Source organism: Panulirus ornatus, chromosome 50 (assembly GCF_036320965.1).
Source record: "Panulirus ornatus isolate Po-2019 chromosome 50, ASM3632096v1, whole genome shotgun sequence".
Taxonomy (NCBI): domain Eukaryota; kingdom Metazoa; phylum Arthropoda; class Malacostraca; order Decapoda; family Palinuridae; genus Panulirus; species Panulirus ornatus.
In genome coordinates, this window is record NC_092273.1 from 13817540 (window position 1) to 13840732 (window position 23193).

The 23193-nt window shown below is 43.2% G+C and overlaps 6 protein-coding genes across 7 annotated transcripts in view; 5 read left to right on the forward strand and 1 right to left on the reverse strand.

The window, feature by feature from the left end:
- LOC139764450 (pro-resilin-like) overlaps positions 1-23193 on the reverse strand; it is a 112185-nt gene that overhangs the window by 72277 nt on the left and 16715 nt on the right. The window lies entirely within an intron of this gene.
- Positions 897-2500, forward strand: LOC139764445 (pupal cuticle protein Edg-84A-like). Its single transcript, XM_071690998.1, has 3 exons — positions 897-931; positions 1602-1804; positions 2063-2500. The coding sequence occupies exons 1-3, from the start codon at positions 926-928 to the stop codon at positions 2292-2294; spliced, it is 441 nt and encodes a 146-aa protein (XP_071547099.1). The 5' UTR covers positions 897-925; the 3' UTR covers positions 2295-2500.
- LOC139764446 (pupal cuticle protein Edg-84A-like) lies at positions 4323-5938 on the forward strand. The gene is made up of 3 exons (XM_071690999.1): positions 4323-4369; positions 5040-5242; positions 5501-5938. The coding sequence occupies exons 1-3, from the start codon at positions 4364-4366 to the stop codon at positions 5730-5732; spliced, it is 441 nt and encodes a 146-aa protein (XP_071547100.1). The 5' UTR covers positions 4323-4363; the 3' UTR covers positions 5733-5938.
- LOC139764707 (uncharacterized) lies at positions 6829-9389 on the forward strand. Its single transcript, XM_071691595.1, has 4 exons — positions 6829-6840; positions 7126-7299; positions 8506-8708; positions 8967-9389. Exons 1-4 carry the CDS (start codon positions 6829-6831, stop codon positions 9196-9198), a joined length of 621 nt encoding a protein of 206 aa, XP_071547696.1. The 3' UTR covers positions 9199-9389.
- LOC139764447 (pupal cuticle protein Edg-84A-like) lies at positions 11403-13250 on the forward strand. Its single transcript, XM_071691000.1, has 3 exons — positions 11403-11440; positions 12224-12426; positions 12685-13250. The coding sequence occupies exons 1-3, from the start codon at positions 11435-11437 to the stop codon at positions 12914-12916; spliced, it is 441 nt and encodes a 146-aa protein (XP_071547101.1). The 5' UTR covers positions 11403-11434; the 3' UTR covers positions 12917-13250.
- Positions 15256-17721, forward strand: LOC139764448 (pupal cuticle protein Edg-84A-like). The gene is made up of 3 exons (XM_071691001.1): positions 15256-15293; positions 16077-16279; positions 16462-17721. The coding sequence occupies exons 1-3, from the start codon at positions 15288-15290 to the stop codon at positions 16685-16687; spliced, it is 435 nt and encodes a 144-aa protein (XP_071547102.1). The 5' UTR covers positions 15256-15287; the 3' UTR covers positions 16688-17721.

The following is a 23193-nucleotide window of genomic DNA, read 5'->3' on the forward strand; positions in this document are numbered from 1 at the left end:
CTTCTAGCGTTGCCTTCTGCAGCCTGATACAAGGTTGCATCCAGGGTAAACTATTGTACCAAATTGCTGGAAGTCATTCGTCTTACGGCCCTCTAAAATGTTCCTGGTTTCAAAACGGCCAACTGCACAACCAGTTTCTGCGTCTAAAGATACAAGCGAGTAAACAGCAATGTCAACTTTACTGATGTCAGATTCCATATCAGGTATCACTTAAAGCAACTCTAGAATATATTGTCTCTATGAAATTACACTTCAAGCATCGGTTACCTTTTCCAAAGAAAGACCTTGCCAGGAACAGACGACGTAGTTTTATATGATGATGGTCCATGTCAGTCTAAGGAGATGGGCCTTCATGAGATAACGACCCGTGACAGACACAAGACGGGCCGTCATAAGACGATGGCCCGTTTCAGACACAGGTGTCCCGTCATGAAACGAGGATTCATGCCAGGCAAAGACCTGGCCAAGATAACAACGTCATACCTTAATCACTTTGTCACAGTTGACTGAAACTCTGTCCAGGTTGAACTATCATGTTTAGTATCTTAAAAAATCTCACTGGAACATATATTCTCCTAAAGTTATAATGATGACTCATAATGATGACCACACACACTACGTGAACATATCTGTATGACTATTTAGAATTTCTTTCCTCGACGAATCAAAATGTGAGATGACCCAGCGGTCTGTGCAGATATTGCACCAAACCTGAGAGTTTTGTGAGGTGACCTGATAAGTCAAACGAACCAAAAACATAATTCTGGAGGAAAAGACGTGGAAGTGATCACGATGTCATCCTCCTTGACACACCCGTGACGTCAGGAGGCGAGCAGTCACGCCCACCCGTCCCCGGCGAATATAAGAGCCAGCGAAGATGTCCAGCCACCAGCAGTTCGACTCACACCTCATACAGCAGATAATCATGAAGGTACCTGACCCATGCACCACCTAGTTAACAATACTCGCAAAACACTCACATAATGCCCTCGTAGCATCTTACAACAACGGATTCAATTCCCTTCCTACAGGAAATTATCTTTCCTTTCAACACACGATATTTTACATCACTACCACATAACCTGAGACACCATAATGAGAATAATAGCGAAGATCTCGATTTTCCAACCGTCTGGCCTCATCCGTGCATAAATCACGACCAACATACACGTTGGGGAAGTCATGAAGCTTGCCGAACACGTCAGCCAGTCTTTAAAATTTTAATAAAATAATATCTTATGAGATCGCTATTGTTTACATCACCATTCTGGATCTGAATACTTTGTTCGCTTTCTGGTGGTGACACTTGACGGGACGTCATGTCAGTATGACGAGATCATAGATCAATATTGCCGCAGATCAACAAGAACATCACAGCTAACAAAGTAAAATCACAACACGGTTAATTCAAAGCAACTCGCTCGTATAATTACACACGTAAATTTACCTTTGTAATTCATGGTAAGAATTTAAGATATCAACACATACGCTGCGGATGCTGAACCAAACGCTGTCCTGAGAAGGTCGTTCTAATTATACTACTTCCCATTATGCATCATGAGTATATCTGGTCGACAATAACTGGGTCTCTTTCCCACCAGACTGTGGCTCTGGTGCTCTCGGTGTTGGCATTGGCCTGGGCAGGTCCTCAGGGCGCCTACAACTACCGCACGCCACCCGGGCTAGGGCAGGGGTACGGCTTCGCCCCCGCCCAGTACAGCTTCCAGTGGGACGTCGACCACCCGCCCTCAGGCAACTTCTACGGCCACCAGGAACACAGGGACGGAGACGTCACCCGGGGAAGGTAAGTCCTCAGCCAAACATGGCACAGCATTCGAAAAATATTTCTAAAGAAACTTGACACAACACACTAAAGTGAAATAATATTTCTTCACCTATTAGAAAGGTAGACAATGTTCCAGTACCATAAACATACAACGACAAAAACAAAAATATATCAGCATAATTTCTCTCATATAGACTTCACATGAAGCTATTCAAGTGCTATCCCAGACTCCACTACCCTACACTTCTCAGTTAACACGTACTTCCCTGTCCACAGTTACTACGTCCTGCTGCCTGACACTCGCCTCATGCGAGTTGAATACTACGTTGACCAGACCGGCTACCATCCCACCGTCACCTTCGAAGGCGAAGCCCAGTTCCCAAGCGGCCCTGGTACCGGCAACTACCATCCTGGCGTATTCCCAGGTCGCACGTTCCCCGGGCCCGTCCATCGTCCTCAGCTGCCACTCCCGACCCCTTCACAACGATACGCTTCACCAGGAAAATAACCTTCAAGGACGGAGCCTTAACGATGGTCGTACTTCTGTGTCTTCCATGCATCGCATTTTGTGACATGTTACGCCTACTTCTCCCTGCAGACTTAATGACGTCATCTATAATCTCATCTATAAACTGATGTTTGCCATTCAAAACTTCTACTGAACCAAAGTTCTGGAAGGACCTGCAATATATAAATGCATTGAATAAAGTCTTCTCTCGAACATTTCTTCTCTTTTGTCTTCACACCTGTTTCAAAACGTTAAGAAGTTCCGAATATATAGGAAGCTTACAAGAAAATAATTTCTGCACATCATAATACCTAATGACACATATACTGCCTATTGTCATCATCCACATCGTTTAGAGAACATAGCAAATCTTGGACTGACGAGCGAACATGTAGTTATCACGAGCCATAACACACACTGTCTTTCGGGAATGTAGGTATTTGCATATCCAACGCCATAAATAGTTTGCTCATCATTTTTCTCAATATCATAGAGATTATCCATTACCGTGTGATAACCCAGATTATGAAGATAGCCCTGAGTATTGTCAGGCGGTTAAGCTGAAAAGTCCAAATCCAGGATATGGTTAAGAAAATCTTGTGCTGGGATGCAACCAGTCCCTCTTCCACAGAGAAAATTTTTGAACGAAAATATCTTTTATACTATCATGGTTTTGATCCAGAGAGGAAGATATTACCCTGTCTCTCATCTTCTGTATAGTGGCGTCATCCCACACTACAAGGCCGAGATAAATCTAGGGTCTCTGACGTACCGGTGACCGACCCTCGTAACACATTATAATGCCTCATCATCCTGCTCGGGTGCCAGATCGAGAGAGAGCATTTCGGATGTTATTGAGACGCAATATATCTGCGAGTACATGTTTCCTTTTGAAGTATTAATCTGAAAATATACGATATATTTCTCAGCACAACTGTTCACTCTGATGATCAGTGTAAAGTCCTTGGATCATTACATTGACCTAAATTTTTGAAGTCGAAAAGACTAAATGACTAACACAAAAATGCTTCTGCCACCTGCATTGACGTGACATAAAACAGCGTCTGCAGTAACTCATAACGGGTATAGTCTGGATCAGAAGCTAAATTTAATGGAAAACGTACTTGGAATAGTGAGTATTTTTGGGCAAACTTTCATGGCAGAAGATTCCTCTTCTAGCGTTGCCTTCTACAGCCTGATACAAGGTTGCTTCCAGGGTAAACTATTGTACCAAATTGCTGGAAGAACATTAGTCTTACGGCCCTCTAAAATGTTCCTGGTTTCAAAACGGCCAACTGCACAACCAGTTTCTGCATCTAAAGATACAAGCGATTAAACAGCGATGTCAACTTTACTGATGTCAGATTCCATATCAGGTATCACTTAAAGCAACTCTAGAATCTATCTTCACTATAAGATTTCAATTCAAGCATCGGTTACTTTTTCCAAGGAACAGAGGACGAATTGTTATAAGATGATAGTCCATGTAAAATCAAAGAGACGGGCCTTCATGACACAACGACCCGTGTCAGACACAAGAAGGGCCGTTATAAGACGAGGGCCCGTGTCAGACACAGATGGTCCACCATAAGACGAGGATCCATGCCAGAAAAAGACCTGGCCAACCTAACAACATCATCCCTTAATCACTTTGTCAGAGCTGACTGAAACTCTGTACAGAATGAAATATTATGATTGGTCTTTTACAAAATTTTACTGGAATATATTATATTCTAAAGTCATAATGGTGACCACTCACTAAATGAACATATCTGTATGACTATTTAGAATTTCTTTCTTCGACGAATCTAAAACGTAAGATGACCCAGTGGTCTGTGCAGATATTGCACCAAATCTGAGAGTTTTCTGAGGTGACCTGATTAGTCAAACGAACCAAGAATATAATTCTGGAGGAAAAGACTTGGAAGTGATCACGATGTTATCCTCCTTGCACAAATGTGACCTCATGTGGGAAAAAGGCCACGCCCACCCGTCCCCAGCCAATATAAGAGCCAGCGAGAGTGTCCAGCCACCAGCAGTTCGGCTCATACTTCATACAGTAGATAATCATGAAGGTACCTGACCCATGCACCACTTAGATACCAACACCCGTCACACACTCATATAATACCCTCGCGACATCTTACAACAACGGATTCAATTCCCTTCCTACAGGAAATTATCTTTCCTTTCAACACACGATATTTTACATCACTACCACATAACCTGAGACACCATAATGGGAATAATAGCGAAGATCTCGATTTTCCAACCGTCTGGCCTCATCTGCGCATAAATCGCGACCAACATACACGTTGGGGAAGTCATGAAGTTTGCCGAACACGTCAGCCAGTTTTTAAAAGTTTTATTAAATACCATCTTATTAGATCGCTATTGTTTACATCACCATTCTCGATCTCAATAATTTGTTCGCCTTCTGATGGTCACACTTGACGGGACGTCATGTCAGTATGACGAGATCATAGATCAATATTGCCGCAGATCAACAAGAACATCACAGCTAACAAAGTAATTTTACAACACGGGTAATACAAAGCAACTCGCTGGTATAAATACACATGTAAATTCACCTTTGCAATTCATGTTAAGAATTTAAGATATCAACACATACGCTGCGGAAGCTGAACCAAACGCTGTCCTGAGAAGGTCGTTCTAATTATACTACTTCCCATTATGCATCATGAGTATATCTGGTCGACAATAACTGGGTCTCTTTCCCACCAGACTGTGGCTCTGGTGCTCTCGGTGTTGGCACTGGCCTGGGCAGGTCCCCAGGGCGCCTACAACTACCGCACGCCACCCGTGCTAGGGCAGGGGTACGGCTTCGCCCCCGCCCAGTACAGCTTCCAGTGGGACGTCGACCACCCGCCCTCAGGCAACTTCTACGGCCACCAGGAACACAGGGACGGAGACGTCACCCGGGGAAGGTAAGTCCTCAACCAAACATGGCACAGCATTCGAAAAATATTTCTAATGAAACTCGACACAACACACTGAAGTGAAATAATATTTCTTCACCTATTTGACTAGTAGACAATGTACCAGAACCATAAACATACAACGACAAAAACAAAAATATTTCACCATAATTTCTCTCATATAGACTTCACATGAAGCTATTCATGTGCTATCTCAGACTCCACTACCCTACACTTCTCAGTTAACACGTACTTCCCTGTCCACAGTTACTACGTCCTGCTGCCTGACACTCGCCTCATGCGAGTTGAATACTACGTCGACCAGACCGGCTACCATCCCACCGTCACCTTCGAGGGTGAAGCCCAGTTCCCAAGCGGCCCTGGTACCGGCTACTACCACCCTGGCGTATTCCCAGGCCGCACGTTCCCCGGGCCCGTCCATCGTCCCCAGCTGCCACTCCCGACCCCTTCACAACGCTACGCTTCACCAGGAAAATAACCTTCAAGGACGGAGCCTTAACGATGGTCGTATTTCTGTGTCTTCCATGCATCGCATTTTGTGACATGTTACGCCTACTTCTCCCTGCAGACTTAATGACGTCATCTATAATCTCATCTATAAACTGATGATTGCCATTCAAAACTTCTACTGGAGCAAATTTCTGGAAGGACCTGTAATATATAAATGCATTGAATAAAGTCTTCTCTCGAACATTTCTTCTCTTTTGTCTTCACACCTGTTTCATACGTTCAACACTTCCGAATACACAGGAAGCTTGCAAGAAAATAATTTCTGCACATCATAATACCTAATAACAAATATACTGCCTATTGTCATCATCCACATCACTTAGAGAACATAGCAAATCTTGGACTGACGAGCGAACATGTAGTTATCACGAGCCATAACACACACTGTCTTTCGGGAATGTAGGTATTTGCATATCCAACGCCATAAATAGTTTGCTCATCATTTTTCTCAATATCATAGAGATTATCCATTACCGTGTGATAACCCAGATTATGAAGATAGCCCTGAGTATTGTCAGGCGGTTAAGCTGAAAAGTCCAAATCCAGGATATGGTTAAGAAAATCTTGTGCTGGGATGCAACCAGTCCCTCTTCCACAGAGGAAATGGTTGAACGAAAATATCTTTTATACTATCATGGTTTTGATCCAGAGAGGAAGATTTTACCGTGTCTCTCATCCTCTGTATAGTGGCGTCATCCCACACTACAAGGCCGAGATAAATCTAGGGTCTCTGACGTACCGGTGACCGACCCTCGTAACACATTATAATGCCTCATCATCCCTGCTCGGGTGCCAGATCGAGAGAGAGCATTTCGTACGTTCTTGAGACGCAATATAAAGGCGAGTACATGTTTCCTTTTGAAGTATTAATCTGAAAATATATGATATATTTCTCAGCACAAGAAATATTCACTCTGACGACCAACGAAAAGTAATTAAGTTATTATACTGAACAAAAATTTTGAAGTTAACAAGACTGCCACCTGCACTGACGTGACATAAAACAGCGTCTGCAGTAACTCACAACGGGTATAGTCTTGATCAGAAGCTACATTTCATGGAAAATGTCTTGGAATGTGAGTATCTTTGGGCTAACTTTCATGGCAGAAGATTCTTCTTCTTGCGTTGCCTTCTACAGCCTGATACAAGGTTGCTTCCAGGGTGAATCATTGTACCAAACTGCTGGAAGAACATTAGTCTTACGGCCCTCTAAAATGTTCCTGGTTTGAAAAGGGCCAACTGCACAACCAGTTTCTGCATCTAAAGATACAAGCGATTAAACAGCGATGTCAACTTTACTGATGTCAGATTCCATATCAGGTATCACTTAAAGCAACTCTAGAATCTATCTTCACTGTAAGATTTCACTTCAAGCATCGGTTACCTTTGCCAAGGAAAGGCCTTGCCAGGAACAAATGACAAATTCTTATATGATGATGGTCCATGCCAAACCAAGGAGACGGGCCTTCATGAGACAACGACCCGTGACAGACAAGACGGGCCGTCATAAGACGAGGGCCCGTGTCATACACAAGGCGAGCCGTCATAAGACAATGGCCCGTGTCAGACACAGATGGCCCGTCTTAAGACGAGGATCCATGCCAGACAAAGACCTGGCCAAGTTAACACCATCATCCCTTAATCACCTAATCACAGCTGACTGAAACTCTGTCCAGGTTGAAATATCGTGTTTAGTCTTTTACGAAATTTTACTGGAATATATAATCTCTTCCTAAAGTCATAATGATGACTCATAATGAGGACCACTGTCTATGTGAACATATCTGAATGACTATTTAGAATTTTTTTCATCGACGAATCTAAAACGTGAGATGACCCAGTGGTCTGAAGAGAATGACTGGTCAAACGAACCAAGAAATAATTCTGGAAGAAAAGACGTGGAAATGATAAAGACGTTATCCTCTTTGCACAAATGTGACGTCATTGGGCAAATAAGACCCCGCCCACCCGTCCCCGCCCAATATAAGAGCCAGCAAGGGTATTCAGCCACCAACAGTTTGGCTCACACCTCATACGGCAGATAATCATGAAGGTACCTGACCCATGCACCACCTAGTTACCAACACCCATCACACACTCCTATAATACTTTAGCAACACCACACACTAACTGATTCAATTCCCTTCCTACGTGAAATTACCTTTCTTTTCAACATCCGACATTTTACATCATCACTAACAACTAACCCTAGGCATCCATACCGGGACGTATAACGAAGAGCACCGAGGAGCTCTATTTCCAATCCACCTGGCTTCATCTGTGTGTGAATCATGACCAACAGACATGTTTGAGAGATCTTTAAAGTTTGCCGGCCACGTCAGCCAGTTTTTAAAAGTTATATAAAATGATATCTTCCTGGATCACATTTTTTTTTTACATCACCGTTATGAATCTGAATACTTTGTTCGCTTTCTGGTGGTGACACTTGACGGGACGTCATGTCAGTATGACGAGATCATAGATCATTATTGCCACTGATCAACAAAAACATCACAGCTAACAAAGTAAAATCACAACACGGTTAATTCAAAGCAACTCGCTCGTATAATTACACACGTAAATTTACCTTTGTAATTCATGGTAAGAATTTAAGATATCAACACATACGCTGCGGATGCTGAACCAAGCACTGTCCTGAGAAGGTCGTTCTAATTATACTACTTCCCATTATGCATCATGAGTATATCTGGTCGACAATAACTGGGTCTCTTTCCCACCAGACTGTGGCTCTGGTGCTCTCGGTGTTGGCATTAGCCTGGGCAGGTCCCCAGGGCGCCTACAACTACCGCACGCCACCCGGGCTAGGGCAGGGGTACGGCTTCGCCCCCGCCCAGTACAGCTTCCAGTGGGACGTCGACCACCCGCCTTCAGGCAACTTCTACGGCCACCAGGAACACAGGGACGGAGACGTCACCCGGGGAAGGTAAGTCCTCAACCAAACATGGCACAGCATTCGAAAAATATTCCTAAAGAAACTCGACACAACACACTAAAGGGAAATAATATTTCTTCACCTATTTGACAGGTAGACAATGTACCAGAACCATAAACATACAACGACAAAAACAAAAATATATCACCATAATTTCTCTCATACAGACTTCACATGAGGCTATTCATATGTTATCTCAGACTCCACTACCCTACACTTCTCAGTTAACACGTACTTCCCTGTCCACAGTTACTACGTCCTGCTGCCTGACACTCGCCTCATGCGAGTTGAATACTACGTCGACCAGACCGGTTACCATCCCACCGTCACCTTCGAGGGTGAAGCCCAGTTCCCAAGCGGCCCTGGTACCGGCTACTACCACCCTGGCGTATTCCCAGGTCGCACGTTCCCCGGGCCCGTCCATCGTCCCCAGCTGCCACTCCCGACCCCTTCACAACGCTACGCTTCACCAGGAAAATAACCTTCAAGGACGGAGCCTTAACGATGGTCGTACTTCTGTGTCTTCCATGCATCGCATTTTGTGACATGCTACGCCTACTTCTCCCTGCAGACTTAATGACGTTATCTATAATCTCATCTATAAACTGATGATTGCCATTCAAAACTTCTATTGAAACAAAGCTCTGGAAGGACCTGTAATATATAAATGCATTGAATAAAGTCTTCTCTCGACCATTTCTTCTCTTTTGTCTTCAAACCTGTTTCAAAACGTAAAGCAGTTCCGAATATATAGGAAGCTTACAAAAAAATAATTTCTGCACATCATGATACCTAATAACACATATGCTTCCTATTGTCATCATCCACATCGTTTCGAAAACAAAGCAAATCTTGGACTGACGAGCAAACATGTAGTTATCACGAGCTATAACACACACCGTGTATTGGGAATGTAGGTATTTGCATACTGAACGTCTTAAATAATCTGCTCATTATTCTTCTCGATATCAGAGAGATTACGAATTACCGTGTGATAACCCAGGTTATGCAGACCGTCCTGGCTAGTGTCAGGCGGTTAAGCTGAGAAGTCCAAATATGGTTACGAGAATCTTATGCTGGGATGCAACCAGTCCCTCTTCCACAAAGAAAATGGTAGAACGAAAATATCTTTTATACCATCATGGTTTTGATCCAGAGAGGAAGATTTTACCCTGTCTCTCATCTTCTGTATAGTGGCGTCATCCCACACTACAAGGCCGAGATAAATCTAGGGTCTCTGACGTACCGGTGACCGACCCTCGTAATACATTACAATGCCTCATCATCCCTGCTCGGGTGCCAGATCGAGAGAGAGCATTTCGTACGTTCTTGAGACGCAATATGTCTGCGAGTACATGTTTCCTTTTGAAGTATTAATCTGAAAATATATGATATATTTCTCAGCACAAGAATTATTCACTCTGACGACCAATGAAAAGTAATTAAGTTATTATACTGACCAAAAACTTGAAAGTTAACAAGACTAGAAGACCAACAGATAATTGGTTTCTGCAACCTGCATTGACGTGACACACAACAGCGTCTGCAGTAACTCATAACTGGCATAGTTTTGATCAACTTTATCTAAGTAGACCCATAACGATCTGGTCAGAAGCTAAACTGCATGTAATACTACGTAGAAATCTGGGTATTTTGGGGGCTAGGTTTCTTAGCAGGAGATTCTCCAGCGTTGCCCTATAAAGCCTGACACAAGGTTACTTCCAGCATGAACCATTGTACCACATCGCTGGAAGTTATTCGTCTAAAGGCCCTGTAAAATAGTCCTTTTTTCAAGAAGGCCAACTGCACTACCAGTTTCTGCACTGAGAGACACAAGCGATGAAGCAGCCTTGTCAACCTTAATCATGTTGCCAAATTCCGTGTCAGGTATCACTTAACACAATTCTGGAATTCATTTCCACCATAATCAAACTTTAACTTCAAGCATCGACCTCATTTTATGAGGAAGGGCCTTGCCAGGAACAGAGGACGAATAGTTATATGATGATGGACCGTGCCAGAATAATAAGATAGGCAGTCATAAGAGAAGGATCCGTGACAGGCACACGAAGGGCCATCATGAGATGAGGGCCAAGCCGGAGACAGATGGCAGCCCGTCATAAGACGAAGGCCCAAACCAGACACAGACGGACCGTCATAAGACGAGGACCCGTGCCAGACACAGAAGAGGAGCCATCTTAAGACAAGAGCCGTGCTAGATACAACAAGGCCGTCATAAGACGAGGATCCATGCCAGACAAAGACCTGGCCAAGCTAACATCATCCTTTAACCACTTTGTCACACCTGACTAAGACTCTGTCCAGGCTGAAATATCATGTTTGGCCTTTTACGAAATTTCACCGGAATATGTAATATCCTCCTAAAGTTATAGTGATGACCACTCAGTATGTCAGCATATCTGAATGACTATTTGAAATGTCTTTATCCAACGAATATAATACGTGGGATGACCCAGTGGTTTGTACAGATATTGCACCAATCCTGAGAGTTCTGTGAGATGACCTGATTAGTTAAACGAACCAAAAACATAATTCTGGAGGAAAAGACGTGGAAGTGATCACGATGTTATCCTCCTTGAAACAACCGTGACGTCAGGAGGTGAACAGTCACGCCCACCCGTCCCCGGCGAATATAAGAGCCAGCGAGGATGTCCAGCCACCAGCAGTTCGGCTCACACCTCACACGGCAGATAATCATGAAGGTACCTGACCCATGCACCACCTAGTTACCAACACCTGCAACACACTCTTACAAAACCCTTGCAACACTATACAACTGATTCAGTTCCCTTCCTATGTGAAATTAACATTTATTTCAACATTCAATATCTTACCTCACCACTAACACACCCCCGAGACTCTATTTCGGAAGGCAGAGAGGAGAATTCCATTTTAAAATCTGGCTGACATCAGCGGTTTATGAATCACGACCAACAGACATGTTCGGGAGGTCGTGAAGTTTGCCGGCCACTTCAACCAGTTTCACAAAATTTTCATACATTAAAAAATATTTTGCTGGATCAGTGTTCTACAAAACATCGTTCTGGATCTGAATATTTTGTTCTCGTTCTCACAGTGACACTTGGCTCCATAACAAGTGTCAGTATAACGATATCAGAGAATATTACCACTTCCACAAGAACATCACAACTAACAAAATAGGATAAGAATGGAAGTCAGATTAAAGTAACTCGGTGGCATAAACACTTAGGTAAATTGGACTTTGTGATTCATGGTGATAACATCTGCTAGTAACACATACGCTGAGGAGGTCGTTCTGATTATACTACTTAACTTCCCGCTTTCTTGATATATTTTGTTCAACGACCATTGCCTTAACTTCCCGCTTTCTTGGTATATTTTGTTCAACAACCATTGCCTTAACTTCCCGCTTTCTTAGTATATTTTGTTCCATAATAATTGTCTTAACTTCCCGCTTTCTTGGTATATTTTCTTCAACGATAATCGCGTTTCTCTCCCACCAGACTGTGGCTCTGGTGCTCTCGGTGTTGGCACTGGCCTGGGCAGGTCCCCAGGGCGCCTACAACTACCGCACGCCACCCGGGCTAGGGCAGGGGTACGGCTTCGCCCCCGCCCAGTACAGCTTCCAGTGGGACGTCGACCACCCGCCTTCAGGCAACTTCTACGGCCACCAGGAACACAGGGACGGAGACGTCACCCGGGGAAGGTAAGTCCTCAACCAAACATGGCATAGCATTCGAAAAATATTTCTAAAGAAACTTGACACAACACACTAAGGTGAAATAATATTTCTTCACCTATTAGACAGGTAGACAATGTACCAGTACCATAAACATACAACGACAAAAACAAAAATATATCGGCATAATTTCTCTCATACAGACTTCACATGAAGCTATTCATGTGCTATCTCAGACTCCACTACCCTACACTTCTCAGTTGACACGTACTTCCCTGTCCACAGTTACTACGTCCTGCTGCCTGACACTCGCCTCATGCGAGTTGAATACTACGTCGACCAGACCGGCTACCATCCCACCGTCACCTTCGAGGGTGAAGCCCAGTTCCCAAGCGGCCCTGGTACCGGCTACTACCACCCTGGCGTATTCCCAGGCCGCACGTTCCCCGGGCCCGTCCATCGTCCCCAGCTGCCACTCCCGACCCCTTCACAACGCTACGCTTCACCAGGAAAATAAACTTCAAGGACGGAGCCTTAACGATGGTCGTACTTCTGCGTCTTCCATGCATCGTACTTTGTGTTATTTTATGGCTATTTCTTGCAGACTTAATGCCATCATCTACATTCTAATCTATACACTGATGTTTTCCACTTGAAACTTCTGAAGGAAGTACAACGCCGAGTGTGGGGAACTTTGTTAATCTGGATTTTCTTCCTACAAGAAAATCTGGATCTTCACAAAGCCTTCGAAACTTCCCACCGAAATTACTTAAGCTTACAGTACTGGCTTGGATTATATGACATGTGTGTCCCACAGTCGCTGTATATTTCTATAACAAAAAATATGAATGCATTCAATAAAGTCTTCATTCAACCATTTCTTTGTCTTCAACCCTCCCTCTCGACGTTCGACAGTTCTGAATGATGAGTAATTGTTTTAACATAATAATTTCTGATCTTTATGATATCAAATGGCATATATACACCACTTTCTCATCATCCACATCGTTTAGAATATATAACAAGCATTAGCATTACGAGCGAAAGTGTAATCATGAGCCTTAACTGACCCTGTGTATCGGGAATGTAGTTATCTTCTATCCAACGTCTTAAACAAACTGCTGATTATTTTCTTATTGATAAAGACATTACGAATCACTGCGTGATTACCCAGGTTATGCAAAATGTCCTGGGTGGTGACAGACGGTTAAGCTGAAAAGTCCAAACCTAGGATACGGTTAACAGAAACTTGTAATTTAATTTGTGCCAGTGTCCCCGGCAAATTTATTATGCACCCAATGCTCATTCTGTCAGCGGTAGCACAAAAGGATTACAGGGGTCACAAAGTGTTACTGGGATGCAACCAGTCCTGCCTCTTTCAGGGGCAAAACAGTCGGACGAAAATATATTTTAAACCAACACGGTTTTGATAAAGACTGGGGAAGATTTTACGCCATCTCTCATCTTTTGTACAGAGGCGTCATCTCACACTTTAAGGCTGAGATAAATCTAGACTCTCTGTCTTAACGGTGACCAACTCCCACAACATATCATAATGCCTCGCCATCCCTGCTCAGACGCCAGATCGAGATAGAGTTTCGTAGGTTTTCGAGACTATTATGTCTGCGTGTACATGCTTCCCTTCGAAGTATTAACCTGAAAATATATGTTTCAGGACGACTACTAGACTGGCACCAATTCAGTCTGACGATCAACGTACAGAACTTGAGTCATTGTAAAGCCAAGGAAAGTTTAAAGTCAACAGACACAAAGACCGTTAGACCAACAAACCCAATAGTTTTTGCCTCTGTAACTGACGTGATACAAAATGGCGTCTGTTGAGACTCATAACTGGTATAGTCTTCATTAACTCTATCAAAACAGATCCATAACGGTCTGGTCAGAAAAATTTACTTGAAATATTGCGTATTTCTAAGGCTCAGTTTCACAGCAGGAGATTCCTGTTCTAGCGTTGCCTTCTACAGCTTGATACAAGGTTGCTTCCAGGGTGAACCACTGTACCAGATCGGTGGAAGTCATTCGTCTTACAGCCCACTAAAATGTTCCTGGTATCAAGACGGCCAACTGCACAACCAGTATCTGCATCGAAAGATACAAGCGAGTAAACAGCAATGTCAACTTTACTGATGTCAGATTCCATATCAGGTATCACTTAAAGCAACTCTAGCATCTATCTTCACAATAAAATTTCACTTCAAGCATCGGTTACTTTTCCCAAGGAACAGAGGACGAATTGTTATATGATAATGGCCCGTGCCAGACGAAGACGACGGGCCTTCATGAGACAACGACCCGTGACAGACACAAGAAGGGCCGACATAAGACGATGGCCCGTGCCAGACACAAGACACCCATCATAAGACAATGGCCCGTGTCAGATACAGACGGTCCGTCATAGGACGAGGATGCATGCCAGACAAAGACCTGGCCAAGCTAACAACATCATTCCTTAATCACTTTGTCACAGCTGACTGAAACTCTGTCCATGCTGAACTATCATGTTTGGTCTTTTGCGAAATATTACTGGAATGTATAATATCCTCATACTGAAGACTATTTAGCATGTGAACATATCAGAAAGACTATGTAGAATTTCTTCAACGAATCTGAAGAGCGAGATAACCTTATGATCTGTACAAATACTGCACCAAACCTGAGAGTTTTGTGAGGTGACCTGATAAGTCAAACGAACCAAGAATATAATTCTGGAGGAAAAGACGTGGAAGTGATCACGATGTTATCCTCCTTGACACAACCGTGGCGTCAGGAGGTGAACAGTCACGCCCACCCGTCCCCGGCGAATATAAGAGCCAGCGAGGATGTCCAGCCACCAGCAGTTCGGCTCACACCTCATACGGCAGATAATCATGAAGGTACCTGACCCATGCACCACCTAGTTACCAACACCTGCAACACACTCTTACAAAACCCTTGCAACACTATACAACTGATTCAGTTCCCTTCCTATGTGAAATTAACATTTATTTCAACATTCAATATCTTACCTCACCACTAACACACCCCCGAGACTCTATTTCGGAAGGCAGAGAGGAGAATTCCATTTCAAAATCTGGCTGACATCAGCGGTTTATGAATCACGACCAACAGACATGTTCGGGAGGTCGTGAAGTTTGCCGGCCACTTCAACCAGTTTCACAAAATTTTCATACATTAAAAAATATTTTGCTGGATCAGTGTTCTACAAAACATCGTTCTGGATCTGAATATTTTGTTCTCGTTCTCACAGTGATACTTGGCTCCATAACAAGTGTCAGTATAACGATATCAGAGAATATTACCACTTCCACAAGAACATCACAACTAACAAAATAGGATAAGAATGGAAGTCAGATTAAAGTAACTCGGTGGCATAAACACTTAGGTAAATTGGACTTAGTGATTCATGGTGATAACATCTGCTAGTAACACATACGCTGAGGAGGTCGTTCTGATTATACTACTTAACTTCCCGCTTTCTTGATATATTTTGTTCAACAACCATTGCCTTAACTTCCCGCTTTCTTGGTATATTTTGTTCAACAACCATTGCCTTAACTTCCCGCTTTCTTAGTATATTTTGTTCCATAATAATTGTCTTAACTTCCCGCTTTCTTGGTATATTTTCTTCAACGATAATCGCGTTTCTCTCCCACCAGACTGTGGCTCTGGTGCTCTCGGTGTTGGCACTGGCCTGGGCAGGTCCCCAGGGCGCCTACAACTACCGCACGCCACCCGGGCTAGGGCAGGGGTACGGCTTCGCCCCCGCCCAGTACAGCTTCCAGTGGGACGTCGACCACCCGCCCTCAGGCAACTTCTACGGCCACCAGGAACACAGGGACGGAGACGTCACCCGGGGAAGGTAAGTTTTCGGTTTTTGGCAACTTCAGGGTTTTCCAATAGCAATGGAATACAACGACAAGGAATGTATCTTAAACGTAATTTCTAGCATAATGATTCTGAACAGAGATATCAATAAACTACTGCTATCGCAGGCTCGACCTCTAAACGACTCCTATTCGACACTTCTTCCCTTGTCCACAGTTACTACGTCCTGCTGCCTGACACTCGCCTCATGCGAGTTGAATACTACGTTGACCAGACCGGCTACCATCCCACCGTCACCTTCGAGGGCGAAGCCCAGTTCCCAAGCGGCCCTGGCTACCACCACCCTGGCCTATTCCCAGGTCGCACATTCCCCGGGCCCGTCCATCGTCCCCAGCTGCCACTCCCGACCCCTTCACAACGCTACGCTTCACCAGGAAAATAACTTTCAAGGACGGAGCTTTAACGATGGTCGTACTTCTGCGTCTTACATGGATAACACACTGCGAGTTTTCTATACCTGCTTTTCGCTTCAAGTTTCCAAAATCGTCAGCTGTGAATATTGAGTTTACGGACGAAGAAATCTAATCTTTGAAATGTCGACGAAAGTCATATCAAATGGTTTGCGACAGTCAGTAGAACGATGCTGTATCATGAGAGTTAATCGTAACATAAGTTTAAGTAATCTCTGATATCTTTTTTTTTTTCTTTAAGTTGGAAGAGTTTCGAAAATGAGGCCGAATGTGGGGTTGAATAAAACAAAGAATCACGGATGAGAATGAACCGATGATAACCTTACCTGACCTTCCCTCAGCGCTTGGATTCACTGTGCAAATAAGTGTGAAGTCAGAGAGGAACTTTCTCTGAAACGTTTACATGTAAAAGTTCATTAATATATCTTTTTTTGCAGGGGGGGGGGGGAGTTTTTAAGTCAATCTTGACTTACAGGGGCAATTCAAGAGAATAAGCTCATAAACTTTTGTATGAAAACAACAAAACCAATCTCCCTTGAGCGCAAACGTCCACCGCAAATGAACAAGGAAAATGACTGTAACAATGACACATTACTGAACTGCTGTGGTACTTTATGTAAGACTAGTATTTCTTAGAAGTTGGGTAAAGTTGCGTTTTCTTTGAATACTTTCTTATACTTCTAAAACCCAACTATTATAAATCACGGTAACAAGTGCACGTATTCAATTGTCGAAAGTCGACCCAGCAAGTAAAATAGTATTCTACCGAGTGTAACGAGTCGACTGATACGATTTCCAGTCGTTTTATCTTATGTTCAAACCGCCTCGTCCGTAAACGCCACTTATATCTTCTTTCTCACTTACATCATTTTCTTCTTGTCCTTCCTTTCCAATCCTTCAGTGACCTGACGCACCCAGAACACTTTGGTCTTGCGGACCCGTGATGAATTCGAATCTTCTGGCTGCTTTCCTGAGCTGCCAACCAGATTGAAGTATATATACAGATTCTTGTTCTAATAAAGATTTCTATGGATCACTGGTTTGTATTGAACAATAACCTATACTTCTGATGTCCAGTCGCTCAGAATGTAGATATGATCTGAAGTAAAACATATTTCGCATCTTAAAACGACCAATGATCACACATATTCAATGTCTTCAGCGAGACTGGGTTATTTTGATGATAGCATGTCTCAGGATACAGAACGAAGCTGACTGGCTGATGATTCTGTCACAGAAGTGTTCCTTGATCTGTCATCACGGAATATTAAGGTGAAATATTGATTAATGAATTAAAGGCATTACTTTTTATATAATAGAGGTCGTAAACATTATTAGGGCAGACTCTCAGAGATCGTGAGTGAACAGCCAGCAGTTCACCTCGTCAATCCAAAATATTCTGTTTTTGGGTGCTGCTTGTACGAGGGAGCGACTCTGTCATCCTCCACGGCAAAGTGAAGGAAAATGGGGAAAACTCAATAAAAGTTAATTTCACCTCTAACGAAAGGAACGATGAAAATCGTTTACCTCATTGTTATCGCATCATGGCAATTGCACCAGAGCAAACACTGGACCAGCCCTCACACCAGCTGCTACTACAATTGAACAAGGGACCAGATGTCAGACTAGCTATGACACGAAGCACTAGACCAACAGCAAGGCCAGACCAAGTATTGAAACCAACTTCACTCAGACTACCAACCCAATCACCGGATCATAAATCCAATCAACCACTGGAAGAACCCCTAAACCAATCAACCACCTCAACAAGGAACTAGACCACTTGCAAGAAACCAGCCAACGCCTCCACTAACCACCCAATGGAGTGATCACTGATCTAGCCAGTAGCCCTATCGCTGAGGTAACCATCAGACAGCCAATCATTCAACAAACTGGCAAAATGGGAGAGACGAGAAGCCTTGCTGCCTTTCCCATTCTCTCACACCGTCTGGAGAAAGTGTGGAGAACGTTGACTTTCAGTGATCAGAATAAAGACGCTTAGCCATGCCTCCGCCATTGGGTGTCACACTTAGATGATAATGATGACCCGACTGTGGGTAATGGTGCAAGGGATGGTGATGAGATGAGTCTTCTCAACCGTCTTGCTGAGAATGGCAGGTGGTGACGTGATAGTGGTGAGTGGACTGTCACGGGTAGTGAGAGGTTAATGGATTGGTGATGAGCACAAGGCGATGGACCGGGTGGCAGTGAGAGGAAGCGCCAGTAATGGATGATGGTGATAACGTGGACGGTCATAAGCGGTGGGTGTTGAGTGGATAGTGATGACTACATGCTGGTGAGTGGATGACAATGATGATGCTGGTGAGTGGATGACAATGATGATGCTGGTGAGTGGATGACAATGATGATGCTGGTGAGTGGACGACAATGATGATGCTGGTGAGTGGACGACAATGATGATACTGGTGAGTGGATGACAATGATGATGCTGGTGAGTGGATGACAATGATGATGCTGGTGAGTGGATGACAATGATGATGCTGGTGAGTGGACGACAATGATGATGCTGGTGAGTGGATGACAATGATGATGCTGGTGAGTGGATGACACTGATGTTGCTGGTGAGTGGATGACAATGATGATGCTGGTGAGTGGATGACAATGATGATGCTGGTGAGTGGATGACAATGATGATGCTGGTGAGTGGACGACAATGATGATGCTGGTGAGTGGATGACAATGATGATGCTGGTGAGTGGATGACACTGATGTTGCTGGTGAGTGGATGACAATGATGATGCTGGTGAGTGGATGACAATGATGATGCTGGTGAGTGGATGACACTGATGTTGCTGGTGAGTGGATGACAATGATGATGCTGGTGAGTGGATGACACTGATGTTGCTGGTGAGTGGATGACAATGATGATGCTGGTGAGTGGATGACACTGATGTTGCTGGTGAGTGGATGACAATGATGATGCTGGTGAGTGGATGACACTGATGTTGCTGGTGAGTGGATGACACTGATGATGCTGGTGAGTGGATAACACTGATGATGCTGGTGAGTGGATGACATTGATGTTGCTGGTGAGTGGATGACAATGATGATGCTGGTGAGTGGATGACACTGATGTTGCTGGTGAGTGGATGACAATGATGATGCTGGTGAGTGGACGACAGCGACTGAGTGATGGTGACTGGATGGTGATGACTTCATCCCGAGTGAATGGTGATGCCTCGGTGGACGAAGGGCAAAAACGGACGGCGCCGGACGAAGGAACACCAGTGGACAGAGAGAGAGACAGAGCGAGGAGAGGAGAGCCAAATGCGACGGTGGTGAAAACGGACAGAGATGGATGGCTGGGGACCAGGTCAATTCTGATGAATGTGGATGGGGATGGGACGGCGGAGGAGGGAACGGTGAAGCAACACGAGGACACGGGTGGCTGGCTGCTCAGCTCTTCTCCCACGTCCACATAGACTGGCACTCCGTCTCGCGCGCTCAGGGATGACGTACGACACGATGGTAGCTCTGGTTGTGAATGACGCGATGATGATAACTCTGGTTGTGAATGACGCGATGATGATAACTCTGGTTGTGAATGACGCGATGATGATAACTCTGGTTGTGAATGAAGAGATGATGGTAACTCTAGTTGTGAATGAAGAGATGATGGTAACTCTGGTTGTGAATGAAGCGACGATGGTAACTCTAGTTGTGAATGAAGCGACGATGATAACTCTAGTTGTGAACGAAGCGATGATGATAACTCTGGTTGTGAATGAAGCAACGATGGTAACTTTGGTTGTGAATGAAGCGATGGTGGTAACTTTAGTTGTGAATGGAGCGATAATGACAACTTTTAATGTGAACGAAGTGAAGATGGTGATTGTGAATGAAGTGATGAAGGTAACTTTGGTTGTGAATGAAGTGATGATGGTAACTTTGGTTGTGAATGAAGCGATGATGACAACTTTTGATGTGGATGAAGGGAAGATGGTGACTGTGAATGAAGCAATGAAGGTAACTTAAGTTGTTAATGAAGCAATGATGGTGACTTTGAATGTGAATGAAGCGACGATGGTAACTTTGGTTGTGAATCAAGCCATGATAACTTTCAATTTTGAATAAGGCGATGATAACCTTGATTTTGAATGAAGCGAAGATGATGACTTTGTGACTGAAGCAAATATGATAACATTGATTTTGAATATGGGGAAGCTGATAACTTTGATTTTGAAGGAAAATATGACAATAAAATTGATTTTGAATGACGCCATGATGATAATTTTGATTTTGAATAAAACGATTATGATAACTTTGATTCTAAAAGACGTATAATAACTTTTATTTCAAATAAAATCGTAATAACTTTGAATGAAACGATGATAGTAAGTTTGATATCAAATAAAACTGGGATAATAACTTTTGAGTGAAAGGATGACATTAACTTTAATTTTTATTATCACCTTGATTCTGAATGAAACAATGATAACTTTGATTTTGAATGAAGAGATAATCAATCAAGTTTCCTTTTTAATGAAACTACGATATGTTCTGTTTTCAATGCAGCGGTGAAAATAACTTTAAGTGAGGTGATGATAATAACTTGGTGTGAAAGAAGCGATGTTAATAACTTTGATCTCGCTAAGACTTAATCTTTTTTTAAGCCAAAAAACCATACTGGAAACCACAATGAGAACTGAACATATACACCGTACACTCCAGATCACGAAGTTACCAGCGCACTGCATTTAGTTTTGCCATAAGTTACCAGCACACTGCCGTTAAGCTCTGTCATAAATTACCAGCGCACTGCCCTTAGTTTTGTCATAAAGTGCTTATTGCGTGACTGGCTATATTTCCAAATGTCGACGACTCGTTTGAAGCCAATCTTCTGACCAGGTGTACACCAGGGGTTATAGCATTAGGTTGGGAACACTGTAATTCTCAAATATCTACCTCCTCTCACTTTCGACCTTTTCTGATCAGTTTCTTCAACATGGCTTAGACAGATTAGTCTGTTGTTATGAAAAGCACCAGGGCAAGGCAACTCAGGCGATGTGTCTTATAACACGAGACAGTACAGGCACGTCGAGATTCCTCTCTTGGTCAGTTATGATCACAAGAGTGAAAAAAAAAACGATAGGCTTTTACGTATGAATGTATGCGATATATGGGCCTTATTATCCTGGCGGCCGATCAGATGTATCAGCGAAGAACATTTCCGACGAACTGGTTTCGGGGGATTCGTCTCCAATCGATCGAACTGGTTCGGAGCATCGCCCGCAACTAATTCATAGTTCGGGTGGATCGTCTTCTGCGAAGCGGTTCGAGACATCGTCCACGAAATCTATTCCAACGCGATCCTTTGTTATCAAAGACGAACGCAAGGTTAACGGGAATGAAATATATACGTAAAGAAAAGAGGCGATCGTATGTGTATGAAAGTCAAGAGACTCGAAAACTTTACTTGTGCTTTCCGAAACCTTCTTTCATTTCACAGTGGAAAGAAAAGCACCTAATTCTCCCGTTTTTCATTAGGTCCCGGATTTAAAGATAGCAAAAATTAGGGGACACAGTCTCCTGGTGGCCCGAGAAAAATACTGGTTGATTATAAAGATATGACACGTCTGGAATCATATATATATATATATATATATATATATATATATATATATATCTTTCATACTATTCGCCATTTCCCGCGTCAGCTAGGTAGCGTTAAGAACAGAGGACTGGGCCTTTGAGGAAACATCCTCATCCAGCCCCCTTCTCTGTTCCTTCCTTTGGAAAAAAGAAAAAAAAAAAGAGAGGGGAGGATTTCCAGCCCCCCGCTCCCTTCCCTTTTAGTCGCCTTCTACGACACGCAGGGAATACGTGGGAAGTATTCTTTCTCCCCTATATATATATATATATATATATATATATATATATATATATATATATATATACTCTCAAATCCATGACACCTCTTGTAGCACATGAATGTTAGCGCCTCTTATGATACGTTCAAATCTCGTCAATCACAGAACTCACCATTTCCAAGGAAGTTATACTCACTATTCTCGAGTTGTATATAACTCCTTGTATCTGTCAACCACGACACCTGGATGTGCCAAGAGAACCCCAGGATATCAAAGTATGATAATTTCCTCCTCCATTGCATAATCATTATGCAATCACCATCATATGCGGTGGCTCTCCCTCGTAATTTCCCTGAGGGAAACAATGGGTTGTGACTCCCACAACAAGCAGTAACTTGGATTTTCTTATTACCCAATATACAATGCAAGAATGCTCATATTATCTACCGGGAGAACAGAAACGTTGAGGAAAAAACACTTGTCACTTTACTAGCAAATATTCTGAACGTCTGGACCCATATATATATATATATATATATATATATATATATATATATATATATATATATATATATATATATATATAAACAATTGGCAAAAACCACTTCGAGAAGACGCAAAAACTTGGGTTATAATCTTCGAAAAAA

Excerpts from the sequence above, each read along its gene's own strand:
- LOC139764446 (XM_071690999.1), top strand. Across the intron at positions 5,243-5,500 it reads GGAGACGTCACCCGGGGAAG|TTACTACGTCCTGCTGCCTG; the intron begins GTAAGTCCTCAA and ends CCCTGTCCACAG.
- LOC139764447 (XM_071691000.1), top strand. Across the intron at positions 12,427-12,684 it reads GGAGACGTCACCCGGGGAAG|TTACTACGTCCTGCTGCCTG; the intron begins GTAAGTCCTCAA and ends CCCTGTCCACAG.
- LOC139764707 (XM_071691595.1), top strand. Across the intron at positions 7,300-8,505 it reads GGGCCCGTGTCATACACAAG|ACTGTGGCTCTGGTGCTCTC; the intron begins GCGAGCCGTCAT and ends CTTTCCCACCAG. Across the intron at positions 8,709-8,966 it reads GGAGACGTCACCCGGGGAAG|TTACTACGTCCTGCTGCCTG; the intron begins GTAAGTCCTCAA and ends CCCTGTCCACAG.
- LOC139764448 (XM_071691001.1), top strand. Across the intron at positions 16,280-16,461 it reads GGAGACGTCACCCGGGGAAG|TTACTACGTCCTGCTGCCTG; the intron begins GTAAGTTTTCGG and ends CCTTGTCCACAG.
- LOC139764445 (XM_071690998.1), top strand. Across the intron at positions 1,805-2,062 it reads GGAGACGTCACCCGGGGAAG|TTACTACGTCCTGCTGCCTG; the intron begins GTAAGTCCTCAG and ends CCCTGTCCACAG.